The 19,387-nt window shown below is 37.2% G+C and overlaps 1 protein-coding gene across 1 annotated transcript; it reads left to right on the top strand.

Moving 5' to 3' along the window:
• The first annotated feature begins 4,337 nt into the window (after nt 1-4,337).
• On the top strand, nt 4,338-16,451 carry LOC147004760 (X-linked lymphocyte-regulated protein PM1-like). The gene is made up of 5 exons (XM_085837833.1): nt 4,338-4,397; nt 5,900-6,028; nt 8,140-8,203; nt 16,209-16,308; nt 16,443-16,451. The coding sequence occupies exons 2-5, from the start codon at nt 5,923-5,925 to the stop codon at nt 16,449-16,451; spliced, it is 279 nt and encodes a 92-aa protein (XP_085693959.1). The 5' UTR covers nt 4,338-4,397; nt 5,900-5,922.
• Nucleotides 16,452-19,387: the final 2,936 nt, after the last annotated feature.

Raw genomic sequence — 19,387 nt, forward strand, 5'->3', positions numbered from 1 at the left:
ACTGTAAATAAGGGAGTGAAAAGTCTCGTATGACAAGAACTTCATGTCTCTGAAGAAAGAAATTGAAGAACTCAGATTATTAAAGGATCTTCCATATTCATGGATTGGTAGGATTTATATAGTAAAAAATGTCTATTTCCCGAAAACAGTCTACAGATTCAATGCAATACCCATCAAAATTCTAACTCAATTTTTCACTGAGTTAGAATGGGCAATTTGCAAATTCATATGGAATAACTAAAACAAAAACAACAAAACAAACCAACAAAAATAACCAAAAAACAAAAAACAAAAATACAACAAAAAAACTAGGATAGCAAAAACTATTCTCAATAAGAAAAGAACCTCTTTAGGAATCACCATGGCTGAACTCAAGCTGTACTACCTGATAAAAACTGAATGTAACTGGTACTGCAAAAGACAGGTAGATCAATGGATTAGAATTGAAGACACAGAAATGAACCCACCCTGATATTCCACCTCACATAAGTCAGAATGGCTAAAAAATTCAGGTGACAGCAGATGCTGGCAAGGATGTGGAGAAAGAGGAACACTCCTCCATTGCTGGTGGGATTGCAAGCTTGTCCGACCACTCTGGAAATCAGTCTGGTGGTTTCTCAGAAAATTGGACATAGTACTACCAGAGGATCCCGCAATACCACTTCTGGGCATATATCCAGAAGATGTTCCGACCAGAAAGTAGGACACATGCTGCACTATGTACATAGGAGCCTTATTTATAATAGCCAGAAGCTGGAAAGAACCCAGATGCCCCTCAACAGAGGAATGGATACAGAAAATGTGGTACATTTGCACAATGGAGTACTACTCATCTATTAAAACGAATGAATTTATGAAATTCCTAGGCAAATGGATGGACCTGGAGGGCATCATCCTGAGTGAGGTAACCTAATGACAAAAAAACTCACAGAATATGTACTCACTGATAAGTGGATATTAGCCCAGAAAGTTAGAATACCCAAAACATAAGATACATTTTGAGAAACACATGAAAGTCATGAAGAACAAAGACCAACGTGTGGATACTTTTCCCCTTTTTAGAATTGGGATCAAAACACTCATGCAAGGGAGTTACAGAGGCAAAGTTTGGAGCTGAGACGAAAGGATGGACCATCTAGAGACTGCCATATCCGGGGATCCATCCCATAATCAGCCTCCAAACACTGACACCATTGCATATATCATCAAGATTTTGCTGAAAGACTATGCCCGGACCTAGCAAACACAGAAATGGATGCTCACAGTCAGCTTTTGGATGGATCACAGGGCCCTTAATGGAGGAGCTAGAGAAAGTACCCAAAGAGCTAAACGGATCTGCAACCCTATAGGTGGAACAACAATATGAACTAAACAGTACCCCCCAGAACTCGTGTCTCTAGCTGCATATATATCAGAAGTTAGCCTATTTGGCCATCAGTGGAAACAGAGGCCCATTGGTCATGCAAACTTTATATGTCTCAGTACAGGGGAATGCCAGGGCCAAGAAGTGGGAGTAAGGGGGTAGTGAAGGGAACTTGTGGGGGACTTTTGGTATAGCATTGGAAATTTAAATGAAATAAATACCAAATAAAATAAAAACATGAACCCACACACCTATGGTCCCTTGATCTTTGACAGGGGAGCTAAAACCATCCAGTGGAAAAAAGACAGCATTTTCAACAAATGGTGCTGGCACAACAGGTGGTTATTATGTAGAAGAATGAGAACTGATCCATTCTTATCTCCTTGTACAAATCTCAAGTCTAAGTGGATCAAAGACCTCCACATAAAATCAGAGACACTGAAATTTATAGAGGAGAAAGTGGGGAAAAGCCTCGAAGATATGGGCACAGGAGAATATTTCCTGAACAGAACAGCAATAACTTGTGCTTTAAGACTAAGTATCAACAAATGGGACCAGAAAAAAATTGCAAAGCTTCTGTAAAACAAAAGACACTGTCAATAGGATAAAAAGGCCACCAAGGGATTGGGAATGAATTTTTACCAAACCTAAATCTGATAGGGGACTAATATCCAATATATACAAAGATCTCAAGAAGCTGGACTCCAGAAATTCAAATAACCCATTAAAAATGGGGTACAGAGCTAAAAAAGAATTCTCAACTGAGGAATACCGAAGGGTTGAGAAGAACTTGAAAAAAAATGTTCAACATCTTTAACCATCAGGGAAATAGAAATAAAAACAAAACTGAGATTCTACCTCACATCAGTCAGAATGGCTAAGATCAAAAATTCGTGTGACAGCAGATGCTGGCAAGGATGTGGAGAAAGAGGAACACTCCTCCATTGTTCATGGGATTGCAAGCTTGTACAACCACTCTGGAAATCAGTCTGGAAGTTTCTCAAAAAATTGGATATAGTACTACCTGAAGATCCAGCAATTCCTTTCCTGGGCACATACCCAGAAGATGGTCACACTGGTAGTAAGGACACATGCAGTAGTATGTTCATGGCAGCCTTATTTATAATGGCCAGAAGCTGGAAAGAACCCAGATGTCCCTCAATAGGGGAATGGATATAGAAAATGTGGTACATTTATACTTTGGAGTACTGCTCAGCTATTAAAACAATGGATTCATAAAATTCTTAGGCAGATAGATGTATCTGGAAGATATCATCCTGAGTGAGATAACCAAATCACAAAAGAAGTGACTTGAAATGCACTCACTGATAAGTGGATACTAACCCAGAAACTTACAATACCCAATATACAATTTGCAAAACACAAGAAAATCAAGAATGAAAATCATCGCGTGGATACGTCATACATCCTTAGAATAGGGAACAAAATACCCATGGAAAGAGTTACAGAGTCAAAATTTGGAGGTAAGGCAAAAGGATGGACCATCCTTAGACTAACCCACCTAGGCTTCCATCCCATAATTATCCACCAAAAGCAGACACTATTGCACATGCCAGCAAGATGTTGCTGAACACACCCTGATATAGCTGTCTCATAGGAGGATATGCCAGTGCCTTGCAAATACAGAAGTGAATGCTCACTGTCATTTATTGGATGGAACACAGGGCCCTAATGGAGGAGCTAGAGAAAGTATCCAAGGAGCAGAAGGAGTCTGCAACCCTATAGGTGGAAAAACAATATGAACTAACCATTATCCCAAGAGCTTGTGTCTCTAGCTTCATATGTAGCAGAAGACGGACTAGTCGGCCATCACTGGGTAGAGAGGCCCCTTGGTCTTGCAAACTTTATATGCTGCAGTACAGGGGAGTGCCAGAGCCAAGAAGTATGAGTGGATGGGTAGGGTAGAAGGACAGGGAGGGGGAGCGTATAGGGAACTTTCGGGATAGCATTTGAAATGTTCATGAAGAAAATATCTAGTAAAAAATTGAAAACAATCAAAAAACAAAGAAAGAAAAGGAATACACCTCACAATAAAGTTGGACAAGGCATGAAATAGTACAAAAGGAGTTATAGAGAAATATGAAAATTAAAAATTATCATTGGGCATATGTGTATGTACAGTGTGTGTGTGTGTGTGTGTGTGTGTGTGTGTGTGTGTGTGTGAATGTGTGTGGGTGTGTGTGGGTGGGTGTTGGGTCACCATAAATTTAAACACACCGGATGCATGCCTGGTACCAGAAGAGGCCAGAGGAGTGCAAATAAGTGCACAAAACAGTGCTTGGAAAAATGACTCAGCTGTTAAAATCACCTGTTCTATGCAGATGACCGGGCACAAAACACCCATATCTTGGATCACAATTTATGCACAGCTAAAGTTTCAGAGAATCAGTGCACACTTCCAGACTCTATAGGCAACAGAGGCATAAGTGAGAGAGAGGGCCAGAAGGGTCAGGCACATTCTTGTAATCAAGGTCAGTACTAGGAAGGTGGAGACAGGAGGGTACCAGGGGATAGAGGGGATAAGGATGCTCCCTTCTGATCCCTTAGGACAGAATAAACTCTTGTGGTGTGCGTAAGTACATTCAGAAAAAGTCCACACACATTAAATGTTATGCACATAAATAAATAGAAACAGAAATTGCATACAAGAGCCTCTACATTTGAAATAAAGTAGTGTCATTTGCATTGTTTCGTATGTTTCATGTTTGTTCAAGTTTTTCAAGTCTGTATGGACTTATGAACCTAGAAAGTGTCTTAAAGCCAGTAGTAGTTCATTCCCACCTCCTGAAAACTCCCTTTGAAGCAATGGTGCCTGGTACTCCATGTACGCATGCGCAGGATATATTCAGCCAATCAGGACAGTCCCTGGGTGAGACCTGTTTACTCCAGCGTGCGTCACAAAGGGTCCACAGAAGCCTCTGTCCAGGCATCTCTGCTGACAACGGTTTTTTACCCTTGAGGAGCTGAGCACGGAAGGGTGCTGTTGGGAAAGTGTTCACCTCTGAGATAACCTGTAAGTGATAATTTGCTCTGATCAGGGTTGTTGGACAGTTAATCGAGGTGTGTCACGGTGTGGCATATCAGGCCCAGGTGGTCACTATGTGAGGAAAAGCCTACTGGTCCCCATTTCCTATGGCTTCTGATTGTTAAATGAAGGTGGAGGACCATATTCATGGCAGAGGATTGAATAGGTCAGGGCCTTAGAGAATTGTGAACCCTTGGAGGACACAATCTTGGGTCCTGGGGATAGGATCAGCGAGCTGGCTGCAGGATTGGGGGTCGAGGGAGCATGTGTCTGTGAGTGAGGAGCCTTGGAGCTTGTCCTGTGTGCTGTAAGGAGCCTTAGGGTCCAACTTGGTGCTTGTCCTGTGTGCTGTCCAGGATCCATTAGAAATACACTGAGGATTCCTCCCTCTTCATTGTCTTCTCTATGGTGTGTTCCTTTGGTATACACTGTATGGACATTGCAGAGAAGGGAGTGGTAGAGGAAGAATGAATGAAAAGAAGAAGAGGAGACATTGCAAGAGATTAATAAGTAATCTGGGAAGGATTCTGAGCACCGATCCTCCTGTCTCAATCGCCCATGTATTGGGAATAAAGACTTGCACCACCAAGTTCAGCGTTTTCACTCAGTTTTATTTCTGTAGAAAGGGATCTTCCTTTGTAGCTCAGGCTGGCCTGGCTTGGGCAAGCCTTGAACTAAAAATCTGCAGATGTTTGAAATCCTCGGCTTCCCCCAATCCCACGTTTCTCCAATATAAGGATTTTCTGTGTGGGTGGTGGTGGCGAGTGTTTGTTGTAGACTGAGCATTGGGTCTTCTTGACATGAATATATAGTTACCATGCTCGTTATCTTTCTGAATAGTACTGTGAATTTACTTTAAAACCGAGATACACTGAAAAACGGAATTGATGATGTTTTGTTTAAAAAGAATCTTTGGGATATAGGATCAAAATTCAGATGCCTCAAAGTTTAAATGCAAACACATTTTGCTCAACATTTTTGGTGGGAAGGGGAGGACTCACACATTAAAGGCTGGCCTGTTTTTGCCTTTTTTTAAACTGAGAAATGGTAGATTGTTAACTTGGGTTCTAAAGAAGGTTTTTAAATACGTAAATTAAAGAAGATTTTAAAACAAAGTTAGGAGGGAGAGGGACATGATAAATGGGATACATGGAGGAAATTGTAAGGGAATACATATATATATATATATATATATATATATATATATATATATATATATATATATATATATATGTGTGTGTGTGTGTGTGTATGTGTGTGTGTGTATACATATGTATATATATATGTCATTATATTGAATATGTATTCAAAACTCTATGATAAAGACAAATTATTAAAAATATAAGTGTTAAAAAACAAAAGAAACAATCTTTCAATGAGCTAAGATAATTATTTGACTTTTTGACATTTTTAACTATTTAAATGATACCTTTGGATTCAGATTGCTATGTTTTTATTCTTTTTTCCTTTTTATTTTTGTAACTGAGAAGACAACTGAGTGCTTAAGAGAAAAATGGCAAAGAAAATGTGGGTGGTACCAAAGAACGGTTACTTATTACTTCTTGACTATGATGAAGATGAAGATGACATAAATGTTTTGGATGAGGCTCATTCTGAAGGTATAGTATATCCAGTCTTCGGTATTGATTGTGTCCTGCAGTTTCTTAGACTTTTACCAACTCACCTGCAATGGAACAAGTCTTTTCTAAGAGATTTCATATACTTCATTTCTAATTTTACCTATATCTATATATTCCTATACCTGAGTTTTAGCCGTGCATATACCTACTCTTGGCACTGTAGTCACAATATGTTGAGAAACAATAACTTGCTATGATTTTACCCCAGGAAAAGACCTGAACATTGTTCCTATATGTTAGCAAAACATGAATTTATTTCATATAACCTGCAAATGAATTGTTTCATTCCTTTTTTTCTATTATATATTTTCTTTATTTACATTTCAAATATTATCACCTTTTCTATTTCCCCTCTGAAAATCCCCTCTCCTCTCCCTTCTCCCCCTGCCTCCAACACGCCCACTCCCAAATCCTGGCCCAGGCATTCCTTAATACTGGGCATAGGACCTTTACTGTACCAAGGGTCTCTCCTCCCATTGATGACCTACTAGCCCATCCTCTCCTACATATGCAGCTGGAGCCATAAGTCCTAACATCTGATTTATTTGATTGGTGTTTTAGTCCCAGGGAACTCTGGGGGTACTGCTTAGTTCATATTGTTCCTCCTCCTATGGGGCTGCAAACCCCTTATTCTCCTTGGGTACTTTCTCTAGCTCCATCATTGGGGACCCTGTGCTCAGTACGATGGATGTCTATGAGCATCCATTTCTGTATTTGTCAGGCACTGGCAGATCCTCTCAGGAGACAGCTATATCAGTCTCCTGTCCCCAAGCTCTTGTTGGCATCTTCAACAGTGTCTGGGTTTGGTGGTTATTATGGGATTTTTCCCTGAGTGAGGCAGTCTCTGGATGCATTCAGTCTCAGCTCCAATCTTTGCCTCTGTAACTCCTTCCATGGGTATTTTGTTTCCCATTCCATTCCCGCCAGAAATTCATAAAAACAAACTGAAGACCAGTCTTCATTTTCCTCTACCTGGTGTTGAAAGGCCAGATTGCCCAAATTTGTCTATATAGGATCCAAACAGCCTCAAAATCCTGAGGCTCCTCTCAGCCTCAGAAGTACTGGGACTTCAGACATAATTCAGGACAGGCTGTGTTTATTTGTGTGTTGTTTTGGTTTAGGGAAGTAAGCTCTAACTCTCTATCTCAGGAGTGTCTGAAACCTCGTGTGCAGCTTGAACTGGCCTTGAAACTGAAGTCCTCAGCCTTACAAATGTACTGGGGCCTGAGGATACATGCCTGTTTTATTTTTTTTTAATTTTTTTCTTAACTGAAGATTAAACACAGAGCTTCTTGCTGTAGCAGTAAAATATATGTCCAGACAGGCAGAACTTTATAATTTAGATTAAGGAAGCCCAAGATACTTTATTCAACTTAATTCTTTTTTTAAAAAATGTGTACATATTAAAATTAAGGTTTATAATGGCTATCTTTGAAGCCAACTATTCTGTTCCATGTTTAAATACTAAAGTCTTTAGTATTAAATCAGAGGGTAATAGAAATATGGTTTTATCTTTAAACCCTTCATGCAATTATGAAGTGCTGCTTTTGTAAAATTCATTCCTTAATGTTATTTTATATTTCAATTTTATTAGTTTAAGTGATTTTTTTGATTCAAATGGCTTGAGAAAATTTATTTTTTTATTTTAAATCTGAAAACGTAAGTTTCTCAGTGGAATGGCAGCGTTTTGCACGTTCTGTAGAGACACCAATGGAAAACTGTAATTTGTTAAGTGGTGAACAGCAAGATGGGAATGCTTCAGAATTGGACCTTATGGAAGATACCAGATATCTTATGTTGGGCATTGATGTTACACTTCCTTTTTTCTAGTTATTCTTCTTAGGACTGTAATGAAGATCAAAAATCTCATATTGCATCTCTTGTCTTTAATCACAACATGTAAATAAATAGCTTAAAATATATTTCTAGATGACAATTAGACATTACTTGATTTTGTTTAACTTCTAGACAAATCATAGATCTGCTTTAAAACCTAATGTTGGCACTATGCCTGAATGATCACAAAGCATTTCATTAAAATTTTCAAAATAACATAATTGTTTTAACATCTTGTTTTATTACCAACCCAGTACAGAATCCAGTAACTCATGATGATGGGAATGCAAATCCTGAAAGAATAGTTGGAGATACACGGTAATATGTTCAAACTTATTATTTCCTTCTTAGTGTAAGTTCTTCCAGAAAAGTTTTATTGATTGTATAGCAAGTAATCTATATTAATAATTAGAATATGATATATATTATAAACAATATTTCCGTAAGATTAATCCTTAATTTGAATGGTTTTCTTGGAGGGTGTATTGCTGTGGGTCAAACTCTCATAGTCCTGCTGTAGGACAAAAGCTGAGCCGTCAAAAGGTATCCTTACTTTTTAAAGCTTTAATTACTTCATAGATCTCCAGTATAAAATATTCTGGGAAAATTTGAAGGTACGTTTTTTGGATATATAATGTGTTTAAAACTATATAGTATTAACATAATTTACATATTAGGAAATATTAGTTAATATACTATATGACATCTTAATGAATTATTCCTATTTATATGTAGTATTTTGTGAATATTTTTATTTTAATTTATTTATTATTCTCTATCATCTTCCTTTACATTTCTAATAATAGCCTTTTCTTGGTTTCACCCCAGAAACTCCCTATTCCATAACCCATCCCTTTGCTTCTATGAGGGTGTTCACCCCCCACCCACTCCCACCTCCCCATCCTGGCATTTGCCTACACTGGGGCATTGAACCTTCACAGGATCAAGGACTTCTCTTCCCACTGATGTCTGACAAGGTCATACTCTGCTATATATGCAACTGGAGCCATGGGAACCCCTCTTTTGTTGGTGGATTAGTCTCTGAGTGCTCTGGGGGGGTCTGGTTCGTTCATATTGTTGTTCTTCCTATAAGGTTGCAAACCCCTTCAGATCCTTCAGTCCTTCCTCTAACTCCTCCACTGGGGACCCATTGATCAGTCTGATGGTTGGCTGTGACAATCAGCCTCTGTTCTTGCCAAGCTCTGACAGAGCCTCTCAGGAGAAAGCCATATTAGGCTCCTGTCAGCAAGCACTTGTTGGCATCCACAATAGTGACTGGGTTTGGTGTCTGTATATGGAATGGATCCACAGGATGGGCAGACTCTAGATGGTCATTCCTTCAGTCTCTGCTCTGTACTTTGTCTCCATATTTCCTCCAAGGAGTATTTTGTTCCACATTCTAAGAAGGACTGAAACACCCACACTTTCCTCTTCCTTCTTCTGGAGCTTCATGTGGTCTGTGAATTACATTTTGGGTATTCTGAGCTTTTAGGCTAATATCCACTTATCAGTGAGTACATACCATGTTTGTTCTTTTGGGATTGGGTTACCTCACACAGGATGATATATTTTAGATCCATCCTTTTGCCTGTGAATTTCATGAAGTCATTGTATCTGTACCATTACCATACATTTTTATCATTATTTCTCTATAATACAGCTTGAGGTCGGGGATGATTCCCCCTGAAGTTCTTTTATTGTTGAGAATAGTTTTTTTGATATCCTGGATTTCTGTTATTCCAAATGATTTTTCAAATTGCTCTTTCTATCTCTATGAAGAATTAAGTTTGAATTTTGATAGAGATTGCATTGAATCTGTAGATTGCTTTTGGCAAGATGGCCATTTTTACTAAATTAAGTGTGCCAATCTATGAGCATGGGAGATCTTTCCATCTTTTGAGATTTTCAATTTCTTTCTTCAGACTTGAAGTTCTTGTCATACAGATCTTTCACTTGCTTGGTTTGAGTCAAACCAAGGTATGATAATTTGTGACCTTGTGAAGGGTGTTGTTTCCATAATTTCTTTTTCAGCCTGATTATCCTTTGAGTAGAGGAAAGCTACTGATTTGTTTGAGTTAATTTAATATCCAGCCACTTTGCTGAATTTGTTTATCAGGTTTAGGAATTCTCTGATGGAATTTATGGGGTCACTTACATATACAATCATGTCATCTGCAAATAGTGATATTTTGAATTCTGCCTTTCCTATTTTTATCCATTTGACCTCTTTTTTGTTGTCTAGTTGCTATGGATAGAACATCTAGTGCTATAGAATACTACTATATTATATACTACTGTGAATAGGTAGGGAGATAGTGGGAAGCCTTATCTAGTCTTGTCTTGTCTGATATTAGTGGGATTGCATCAAGTTTCTCTCCATTTATTTTGATGTTGGATACTGGTTTGCTGTATATTGCTTTTACTATGTTTAGGTATGAGCCATGAATTCTTGATCTTTCCAAGAATTTTATCATGAAGGGTTGTTGAATTTTTGCAAATGATTTCTCAGCATCTAATGAGATAATACTGTGGATTTTTTCCTTGCCATTGTTTACATTGTGGATTTCCATATATTGAACCATCTCTGTATCCATGGGATGAAGACCACTTGATCATGAAGGATGATCATTGTAACATGTTCTTGAATTGGGTTTACCAAAAGTTTATTGAGTATTTTTGCATCAATATTCATAAGTGAAACTGGTCTCAAGTTTCCTTTCTTCATTTGGGTCTTTGTATGTTTTGGGTATAAGTGTAATTGTGGCTTCATAGAACAAATTGAATAGAGTTCCCTCTCTTTTTAATTTTGCGTAATAGTTTGAAGAGTGTTGGTATTAGGTCTTCTCTGAAGGTCTGATAGAATTCTGTACTAAACCCATCAGATCCTGGGTTTTTATTTTTGGTGAGGGGGTTGGGAGACTATTAATGATTGCTTCTATTTCTTTAGGGGTTCAGGGAGTGTTTGCAGGGTCTATCTGATCCTGATTTAAATTGGTACCTGATATCTGTCTAGATAATTGTCCATTTCATCCAAATTTTCCAGTTTTGTTGAGTATAGGCTTTTATAGTAGGATTTTTTTTTTTTTTTTTTTTTTGATCTCCTAAGTTTCTGTTGTTATGTCTCCCTTTTCATTTCTGGTTTTGTTAATTTGGATACTGACTCTGTGCCCTCTCTTTAGTCTGGATAAGGGTTTATCTATCTTGTTGATTTTCTCAAAGAACCAGCTCCTGGTTTGGTTGATTCTTTTTATAGTTCTTTTTGTTTCCACTTGTTTGATTTCAGTCTGGAGTTTGATTTTATCCTGCCTTCTACTCCTCTTCGGTGAATTTGCTTCCTTTTGTTCTAGAGCTTTTAATGGTGCTGTCAGGATGCTAGTGTATGCTCCCTCCAGTTTCTTTTTTGGAGGCACTCAGAGCTATTAGTTTTTCTCTTAGGAATACTTTCATTGTGTCCCATAAGTTTGGATATGTTGTAGTTTCATTTTCATTAAACTCAAAATAGTCTTTAATTTCTTTCTTTATTTCTTCCATGACCAATTTATCATTGAGTAGACTGTTTTTCAACTTCCACGTGTATATGGGTTTTCTATTTTATTATTATTATTATTATTATTATTATTATTATTATTATTATTATTATTATGGGGGTTAAGACAGGGTTTTTCTGTTTATCCATGGCTGTCATGGAACTCATTTTGTAGACCAGGCTGGCCCTCAAACCAGAAATATGCCTGCCTCTGCATCCCAAGTGCTGGGATTAGAGGCATATGCCACCATGCCTGGATTATTTATATTATTATTGAAGATCAGCCTTAGTCAGTGATGACTTGATAGGATTCATGGGATTATTTAAATAATTTTATATCTTTTGAAGCCTGTCTTGTGACACATTATATGGTCAGTAATGGAGAAGGCATCATGAGGTGTTGAGAAGAAGGGACATTCTTTTGTTTTATGATAAAATGTTCTATGATATCTATAGATATAGACCTCTGTTAAATCCATTTGTTTCAAAACTTCTGTTAGTTTCACAGTGTCTCTGTTTTGTTTCTGTTTCCAGGATCTGTCCGTTGTTGAGAGTGGGGTGTTGAATTTTCCCACTATTATTATAGGGTACAATATGTGCTTTGAGCTTTAGTAGAGTTTCTTTTATGAATTTGGGTTTCCTTGCATTTGGAGCATAGATGTTCAGAATTGTGAGTTCATCTTTGTTGATTCATCCTTTGACAAGTATTGTGACAGTCCTTATCTTTAAAAAACAAAAACAAAAAAGAACTACAAAAAATTATTTTGGTTATAAGTTGATTTTATTCCATAGTAGAATGGCTATTCCAGCTTGTTTCCTGGGAATATTTGCTTGGAAAAGATTTTCCAGGCTTTTCCTCTGAGGTAATGTCTGTCTTTGTCACTAAGGTGGGTTTCCTGTATGCAGCAAAATCCTGGGTTCTGTTTATGTATCCAGTCTATTAATCTATGTCTTTTTATTGGGGAATTGAATCTATTGCTATTAAGAAATATTAAAGACCAGTGACTGTTGGTTGTTTCCTGTTACTTTTGTTGTTTGAGGTGGAATTATGTTTATGTTGCTACCTTCTTTGAGGTTTGTTGAAAGAAGATTTCTTTCTTGATTTTTGTATGGTGTAGTGTTTCCCTCCTTGTGTTGTAGTTTTCCATCTACCTTTGAAGGTTTGGATTCGTGGAAAGATATTGTGTGAATTTGGTTTTATCGTGGAATATTTTGGTTTCTCCATCTATGGTAATTTTGAGTTTTGCTGGGTATAGTAACCTGGGCTGGCAATTGTGTTCTCTCAGGGTCTGTGTAACATCTGTCAGAATCTTCTGGTTTTATAGTCTCTGGTAAGAAGTCTGGTGTATTTCTAATAGGTCTGCATTTTTATGTTATTTGACCTTTTTTCCTTACTGCTTTTAATATACTATCTTTATTTAGTGCATTTGTTGTTCTGATTATTATGTGTCAGCGAGAATTTCTTTTCTGGTCCAGTTTATTTGGATTTCTGTAGGCTTCTTGTTTGTTCATGTGCATCTCTTTCCTTAGATTGGGAAAGTTTTCATTTATGACTTTGATGAAGATATATGCTGGCCCTTTGATTTGTAATCTTTTTTCTCCTCTATACCTATTTTTCTTAGGTTTTGTCATCTCACTGTGTCCTGGATTTCCTGGATGTTTTGGGTTAGGAGATTTTTTCATTTTGCATTTTTTGACTGTTCTGTCAGTGTATCTATGGTATCTTCTGTACCTGCGATTCTCTATTCTATCTCTTGTATTCTGTTGGAGATGCTTGCATCTATGTCTCCTAGGTTTTCTTTCTCCAGGTTCATCTGTCTTTGTGAGTTTTTAAACTCTATTTCCAGTTTTAGATCCTAGATGGTTTTTGTTCAATTCCTTCACCTGTTCTGATGATGCCGACTAGTTTTGGTTTCTATTATTTATATTCTTGCACTTAACTCTTGCTATCTCATTTTCTTTGGTGCTACCTTCCCTTGCAGTCTCTGACTGGAGCCTGTCCCTCCTGTAATCCTGGTTGTGTCAGAACTCATTGGAGTCCAGCTATCTGGGATCCTGGGATCCTGCGATCCTGATATTCTGGGTGTGTCTGAACTCCTGGAAGTCATGCTGCCTCTTGGATCCTGAAATCCTGGTGTGAACAATCTAGTGAGATCCTGCTGTGTCAGAGCTCCTGGGAGTTAAGCTTTTTCTTGGTGTTGCAAAATTTGGTGGGGTGCCAGAGCCCTATGTTTTCTCTAGACACAGTTGCAAGCTGCAAGGAACGCGTGCCTCCGGCTGGGAGGATGATTTTGTTTCCTTGGTTCTTGTGGGGGTCCCACATACACAGGGTGTTGGGAAAGATGTCGTGCCCTCAGCTGTGATCTTCTGTCAGAACTCCAGTGTTCCTGGGTGTCTCTGATCTCCTGGGAGTTGAGCTTCCTCTGTAATCCTGTGATCTTGGGCATTTCAGAATACCTGGGAGTCATGCTTCCTCTGGGTGTTTTAAGAGTGGGTGCAGAGCCAGTACCCCAGGTCTGATCCAAGTGCAGTTTCAGACCAGAAGGAATCCATGCCACTGGCAAGGCAGGAGTTCCTGTGTCCCTGGATCCTTAGGGACTCAAGTTACTCCTGATGTTGATGCCATTGCTGTGATCCTGGGTGTGTTAGAGCACCTGGGAGTTGAGCTTCCTCTGGGTATTGTAGGACTAGTTGCAGAGTCAGCACCCAAGGTCTACTCATGACACAGACTCTTGCAAATATTTTTGATTTAGCATCATGGACTTACTTTTTCCTGTGGTACAGAAGTGAAAATGGTGCTTTTTGCAGAGGTGTGACATTAATTAAACTTAATTTTTATTTTTTTGTATGTGTGTGTGTGGTGCATAAATACAAATGTGGAGGGCAGAGGAGGATGTTGGGTTTCGCTCTATTACTTTCCACCTTATTCCCTTAAGTCAGGTTCTGTCACTGAACATCCAGTTAGACAAGCAGCCAGCAAGTCCTAGCAATTCTCACTTTGCCTACCACAGTGCTGCTATTGTAGAAGCAACCATCCATGGTTGGTTTTCAAGATGGGTACTAGATTCAAATTTGCAAACCACCTCCTTTCACAGTAAACCCTCTTAACTATTGAGGTATCTTCATAACTGCTTTGAAGGGATTTTAGAGGAAAAAAAAAGATGTAAACTTTTTTATACTTCCATGTATTCAAACCTAAGTGATATGTATACAAAATTCTGTACATTCAACAGTTTTTCATTGACCTAGTATTAATTTTATATTAAGTCATTTTCTTTTCTAGGACTCCTCTGTGCTTCTTTATTTGACACAGTGCAAAACTGAATTCTTTAATGTAACCCTTATTACTTTTTTTTAAAATTTTATTTTATGGGTATGTTTGTTTTGCTTGCACACAGCTTGTATGTCTGGTACCTGAGGAGGCCAGATGAAGGCATTGATTCCCCTGGAACTGGAGTTATAGGTTGTGAGCCATCTTGGAGGTGCTGGGAATCCAATCTCAGATCTCTGGAAGGGAACCAGTGCTCTTAACTGCTGAATCATCTCTCCAATCCCCTCACTGGTTTTTGTTTTGTTTTGTTTTGTTTTTTCATAAAATGAATTATGTAACTGAAAGTAAAAGATAGCTTTACTAACCAGTGAGAGAATGATACTCAGATCCAAAAGAATCTGTTTTAAATTATATGTAATTGAATGTTACATTAGCTTTCTTAGAAGACAATAATTTTTCTTTGAGATATGGTCTCACTATGTAGTTCAGGCTGGCCTGAATTTTGCTATGTAATCTATGTTGTCCTATATACTGGAAAACTCCTGCTTAAGCTTCCTAGACTAGGATCATAGGCCCAAAATATCTTACATGGCTTAGGAAACAATGCTCTTAATACTTATTTTTCAGACATATTTGTATATTAGTGTTTTGCTTATAGGTATATATGTGCACCACATATGTGCCTGTTGCCCATAGATATCAGATGATTATTTGAGATACCTTGGACCTGGAGCCACATAAAGAGAAAACACATGGAAACTTATATCAAAGATTCTTTCAAAGAAAGCAACCAGAAATTAGAATGACTTTGGCAAATGAACAAATGGGAGAGGTAGAGGTTTTAGTTTGGTAGGGTCACATTTGTATCATTTAAAAAATTATAAATGGCTAAGTTTAAAAAAAAAAAGCCATGTGTGAGATTTTAGTAAAAAATATGTGTCTTTGATTTTGTCTAAGCATTTAACCCTATAACTTCATGCCTTCGAGGAAACTAAACCTAATTTTCAGAAATCTGTGAAAATTTTTATTTTCTACTTTAAGTACCTGTTAATTAGATTTTAAAATTTGATTTAATTTCATTGTGGAAACACAGAAGTCTTGCACAAAATCTTAGAAATGTAATTTATGGTTTATTATAACAATATGGAAAAGGATCAATTACATATGCAGACAATTTATATATTTTAATTGACTTATGTTTTGCAGTATGTCTTAACTGAATAAATATAGGAAAATAAATTAGACCTTATATTTGGTAGAAATTAATGAAAAAATACTTTGAAATACGATTAATTTCCTAAATTAAGATGTATATGTATTAAAACCTCTTTAATTTTAAAAAGCTAAAACATAAAAGAAGATGTCTCTGATAATCTGCTAGGGAAAATCTGTAATGATTTCCCATTAGATAATTTTGTACTGCTGTTTTTCTTTTTATAGTATGAAATGGTCTATTTAATTTGTTTTGAGTGTTCTTTTTTCATATTGGTATGAAATGTGACTGCTTTCATTACTTTGCTTTACAGCGAGGTGATCAACCACAAATTGTGTGAGCAGGATATAACTACATTTCAGAAGTTTGATATGGATATACAGAAATTCAATGAAGAACAAGAAAAATCAATGGTTAGTATCATAACTAACTTTATAATTAACCTAGTATAACTAAGTATCAGGTAGGAATGGAGAAACTAGCCTTGTGTTGGGCACATGAACCTAAATTAAGTTTCATTATCTATCTATCCTTTGTTCTGTTCTAGTCCTACTGAATTGTAAACCAGAGAAGTATGATCACATACTACTATATCAATGAAAACCACTAGGTATTTTATGGTAGTCAAGATCATAAATTTTCAAGAGGCAGACATTTGCTGAAAGATGAAAAGAGGATTACCACTTTTTACAAAAGTGAGCACAGTATGTCAGCCTCAGGTACAGTTGATAGGAGAGTGAAAGCTTAGTTACTGGTGTCATCTGGACTCTGTTGTTAATATTAGAAAGCCAATTCAAACTGGTAAATCAGTTCTTACCATCATAACTTAGTACAGATTTAGTAACAACAGTGGATGGAAACAACCTGTTTCCATCAGGCTGTCTCAACGACCCTAGCAGAATATTCCTGTGGAAGAATATCACCAAACTATCTTAGATCATCTCTCCATTACTGTACCAATGACTGTAGTCATCACATGGTTTCCAAGTAAGACCTGAGATGATGACCATATTAACTACATTTTTATTTGATGGTTTAATAGTTTCAGAAGTATTAAATATGAAAGGAACAGGAGATCCATTCCTGCCTGGGAAGGCATTGAGGAAGCTGCCATTATATGTCAGTTCAAGAAAGAGATAGGGACTGAAGATAAAAAAAAAAAAAATACTCCAATTGAAGGCAATTTTTATACCTTGATCTCTGGATGAAATTTCAAGGGGGAGTGATCATCAGTGTAAATGAGGAATCTAAAGACAGACCCCCAGAGAACTTAAATATTTGTAATTCTGCATGTGGCAAGGGGGGGGGGTTGAGAGGGAACCAGCAAGGGAAGAGAACAATTGGTAGAAAGAATACTACCATAAGTGAAGGAAAACTTTTAAGGAAGAAAAGTTCACTAACTGTGTCATATGTTGCTAATGGGCCAAATAAGATAGATTTGCAGGGCTGGAAAATGGTTTATTTGGTAATCTTTCTCAGTGTAGGCATGGAGACCCGAGCTTATATTCCCTGAGTAGGCATGCATGCACAGACCACCACCACTACCACCACCTACACAACCACCACCAACAAGCTAGCAAAACTAAAAACAAACCACCACAACAATAAAAGTTAGTGTGGTGGTGAGCATTTTAGAACCACCAAACTCAGATTTAGTTCAGAGATAAGAAGATTCCCAGAGCTTCCTAGCCACCAGGTGTAGCCTAATGGATGAGTTCTAGGTTCAGTCAGATCCTGTCTCCCAAACAGTAGGGTGCAACCAAAGAAGACACCCAATATTAATCCTTTGTCTCCATATATATGCATGTGTATGATTTTTAAATGGAAAATACGCAAAGTGGAGGTCATTGTACTTAATCAGGATGATTTGAGTGGAAGTGTGAGGTTAAACTGATCACAATATATAAAGGACAAAATAGGAATGTAGTGTCCCAAGGAGAAAAGGTATAAAGAGCTTGTCTTAATTTTTTATAAAATGCAAATTACCATGGTTGTGTGCCAACATAAAGAATACAAAGAGAAATGTATATTACTACTTCCATGTGTTACTTGAGATTGAAACCTAGAGAAAACCAATCTACCACTAAACTTTTTCCCCAGACATCTCTTTACACTTTATTTTGAGGCAGGATGTCTTTAAGTGATCAAGACTAGATCTTGTGATCATTGTAACTCAAACTTTATAAAAGTTAGTTTTATAGGCATTACATTGACAGCCAGCTGGAGTCATAAATTTAAAATAGCAGTTACAATTGCTGAAACTCTTGACAATAGTTGAGACAAGTGAAGATGTTGGACTTAGAAAAGAATAGTGTAAGGCATCCTTAAGAATGGAAGAGAAAGTTGAAGACGTGGAACATACACTTTAGGTTGGGGGTACATACAGAGATGAGGTAGTGAAACAACTCTTGGGATTGCTTCTGCTATTTAGTAAAAGGAGGCCATTGTATGATAAAAGCATTAACACTAGCTAGAGTTAAGCTTCCAGGGTTATGATTTTACCAAGTTCCTGTTAACATGGTGCATGCCTATAAACCTAAGTACTTGGAGGCTAAGGCCAGTCTCTGCAGCATGGCAAACACTTTCTCATAAAAAAAAAAAGTTTTATTAACCCACAATTGGTAGTATAGTTGTATTTCATGTTACTTAAAAATATAAGTATATTTAGTCATAGTTGTTAAAATGTTAAATCACGTAGAAAACTATTCCTTTTAAGTTTCATATTGAATTATTTTTGCTCACGTAAACATTTTAGTATTGGAGATATATTTAGTGGTTGAATCTTAGCCTAGCATTCATGCTGCATGGCAGTAACAACAAAATGAACAGAATTGTTATAGTAATGTTTTCCTTTTACATTTGTAGAGCAATTATCAAAAAGAACAACAAGCATTAAAACTGTCCAAATGTAGTCAGAGCCAGACCCCGGAAGTAATTAAAGACATGCATGAGAAGTCCATGGAGGTGTGCATGGAGGTATGCGCATAGTCAATAAAATGTCCTTAGGAAACTAAATATGTTTTAGGAATCAAAAAGTTTAACTACTTGCTATTTTGAATTATTTCTGACTGAAGTGACTGATATTATCTGTAAAATCCTAATGACTTTGTAGGAATTATTGAAGACATGAAATGATAAACTGGGAATTTGTCCTCAGATGTACCTCATAGTTTATTAACAGTATAATTATCTGGCTTAACTATATATAGCACGTCTATACATCATTTGCACAGAATCTTTCCTATTTGTATGCTTGGGAGTTTGTTTAGTAAGAAGTGCTTTTCTGTTTTAGGGTTTGATGAACTTGGAGAACAACAACGATGATATGCTTTTTGATGTAGATGGTGAACTGAGAAAATAAATGTCTGTGTTTAAAAGAGACATTATGAAGCATACTCTGAAGTACTCATCTACTTTCCCATCTTCAGACTAATGAAGCATACATATTTTTTACTTGCTGGTACATTTGTAACCAAATAAAAAAAATTTGCT

The sequence above is a fragment of the Mus caroli genome, unplaced genomic scaffold (genome assembly GCF_978045245.1).
Source record: "Mus caroli unplaced genomic scaffold, Mus_caroli_1 scaffold_5, whole genome shotgun sequence".
Classification (NCBI taxonomy): domain Eukaryota; kingdom Metazoa; phylum Chordata; class Mammalia; order Rodentia; family Muridae; genus Mus; species Mus caroli.

Excerpts from the sequence above, each read along its gene's own strand:
- LOC147004760 (XM_085837833.1), top strand. The coding sequence starts at position 5,923 with ATGGCAAAGAAAATGTGGGTGGTACCAAAGAACGGTTACTTATTACTT. Across the intron at positions 6,029-8,139 it reads GGATGAGGCTCATTCTGAAG|TACAGAATCCAGTAACTCAT; the intron begins GTATAGTATATC and ends TTACCAACCCAG. Across the intron at positions 8,204-16,208 it reads AGAATAGTTGGAGATACACG|CGAGGTGATCAACCACAAAT; the intron begins GTAATATGTTCA and ends TTTGCTTTACAG.